The sequence below is a fragment of the Anneissia japonica genome, unplaced genomic scaffold (genome assembly GCF_011630105.1).
Source record: "Anneissia japonica isolate Jap-2015-1 unplaced genomic scaffold, ASM1163010v1 scaffold248577_len2288_cov110, whole genome shotgun sequence".
NCBI lineage: Eukaryota > Metazoa > Echinodermata > Crinoidea > Comatulida > Comatulidae > Anneissia > Anneissia japonica.
The window spans coordinates 1-2,288 of record NW_022730475.1 but is presented as its reverse complement, the minus strand read 5'-3'; the positions used below and the strand labels follow the sequence as shown (position 1 = coordinate 2,288).

Here is a 2,288-nt window from a genome sequence, read left to right as displayed (position 1 = left end):
TTATAAATCACAAAATATTTAAAAAATTAAAAAGTCTATGGATTGTAAAAAAATAAAAACAAAATAAGTGTACAGATTTATGGAAATGCCAAAAAAAAAGAAATTTTTCTTGCCAAGCCAGCCTCCCACCCCACCTAGAGTATGGAGATACACCTTGTCATTGGCCAGTGATTGACCTAAATGAACGAAGGTCAGCACCTGTTGCGTGTCAGTTTAATAATTAAGAATTAATTTTTCTAAAACTTTGCTAGGCACATGCTCGTATGGCCCTTTAAAATTACACCTGGAAGAGTCTCACCTTGACCTTTGCCTCGTCCATACGCGTGTACTTGGCTAACGTCATGGAGTCTTCGTCTTTCCTAGCGGATTCCTCCAGCCATGCTTCTAGTGCTTGTTGGTCCCAGTTCATCTGGGATTTCAGCTCCTCCAGTTGCTTTGTATCTTTAAATATAGTATTCTGGGGGAAAAATCATCAATCAATTTAAATGGTATTATAATCATTATTATTATTATCATCATTGTCATATATTTTCATTATCATTACTATTTTTATTATCATTACAGTATATTATCATTATTAGTGTTATTTTTACTATTTAACATTATTATTTTTAATATTATATCAGTGTATTATCATTATTAATAAAATTATCATCATCATTTATTTTTATAATTATTTTTTTATTTAAAGAAATGTCACCATTTATTAAAGTTAGTCCCACACATATTCCTATAAAACTAGTAAGCAGTTCATATGCATCCATCTATTCCTTCTAAAAATGTAACCATCCTAAGTATAAATCCTGTGATTGGATGTGAGTAGGCAGAACTTACTTCATATATATTTTTTCTTTCTTTAATATCGGTCAAGTCATTTTCAACTCGTTTGATCTCCTGCTTCAGTCTACCTTCTTCTCGCTGAGCAATCTGCTTCAGGTGATCTTCTGTTTCCACCTGGTGCTCACGTGCTTTGCATAAACCCTGCAATGGAACATACGCTATGGTTCAACTTCCAAATAAATGTCAATCAATCAACATGGGTTTGTATAGCACCAATATCTACAACAGACTGCATGTTCAGTGGTGCTATGACAATGGCTAAGCTTAATTAACACTGCTATATATGTATATTATGGTATATTATAACACACCTAAATAGATCCATCATTTGATTTACCACGTAACATTGGTTATTTTGCTGTTCCATTCAACTCATGTAAATATTCTTCCCCTTGCACTAATAAACATTCATTATTTGTTTACTATTTAATGGAAAAGTTTATTGATTTAAAGAAATATAGACATGAAATATGATTCACTTATTTTATTCATAGAATAGAAGCCCATGGGCTTAATCTCGAGAAGAAGCCCATCTCAAAAAAGAGCCCCCTCTTTAGTTTGCAAAAGTAATCTCAAAAAGATGACCATTTTTAAAAGAAGCCAATGGGCTTCTAATGAAGAAAACTTTCCCACATTCCATGAAATATTTGTTATTTATAATATATAAAAGGTCAAATACAGAAGGTTTGTATTTCATGGGCAGGTTGACACATACTGCACTTACCAGGGTATGGGTTAGCTCTTGGTTCACGTTACGGGAGTGCTCGGACAAAGCATGGACTTTGTCATCATGTGTACTTAACTCCTGTTGCAACTTCACAATTTCTTGCTGTTTACTTTGTACCTTTGAGGGAGAGAGAACACAATTGAGATAAATTTTCAACGAACGTGATAACCAACAGACCTTAAGTGGGCAACGGATTCAATACGGAGCTTTTGATTTGTTCGATGATGTGACGCTGGAGTGGAATCACTCAAGCATGACCGTCCTACCGAACGTCCTACATTCTCTACATACATAGATTTGGCCAAATTGCATCCTAGAATCCAAGCAACGAGAACTTAACATTCTCGCATGCGCAGATGACTTTTAGTGACGTCATTACGTTCTACGTCCTACCGTCATCGTGCAATCGATAGCTCCCTATTTTCTCACACAGCCCTATACCTCCATTCTGAAATGATTAATTAAACACTATCCAGATAAAATTTTACTAAACAAATCATAGAATTCAGTAATGGTCTTCCATTTCTATAGTGCATACTACAGTGCAATGTCTCTATGCGCTTTTTTATCCAGTGTCAAGCATACAAAAAAGGACATAAGAAAGAAAAACAATTAAAAGAAAGGGTGCTAAGGAACTTTAGTACTCCACACTAACACTAACCTTAACAATAACAAAGCAAGACTTGAGTTATGGTTAAGGTTAGGGTGAGTTTGGAGTACC

General features: G+C 34.6%; 1 protein-coding gene across 1 annotated transcript; it reads right to left on the bottom strand.

Moving 5' to 3' along the window:
* Positions 1-298: 298 nt before the first annotated feature.
* LOC117114960 (coiled-coil domain-containing protein 39-like) lies at positions 299-1,684 on the bottom strand (the record flags this gene model as incomplete). Its single annotated transcript, XM_033258591.1, has 3 exons — positions 299-457; positions 835-981; positions 1,565-1,684. Coding segments are annotated over 3 exons (426 nt in total), but the record flags the coding sequence as incomplete, so codon positions are not given.
* Positions 1,685-2,288: the final 604 nt, after the last annotated feature.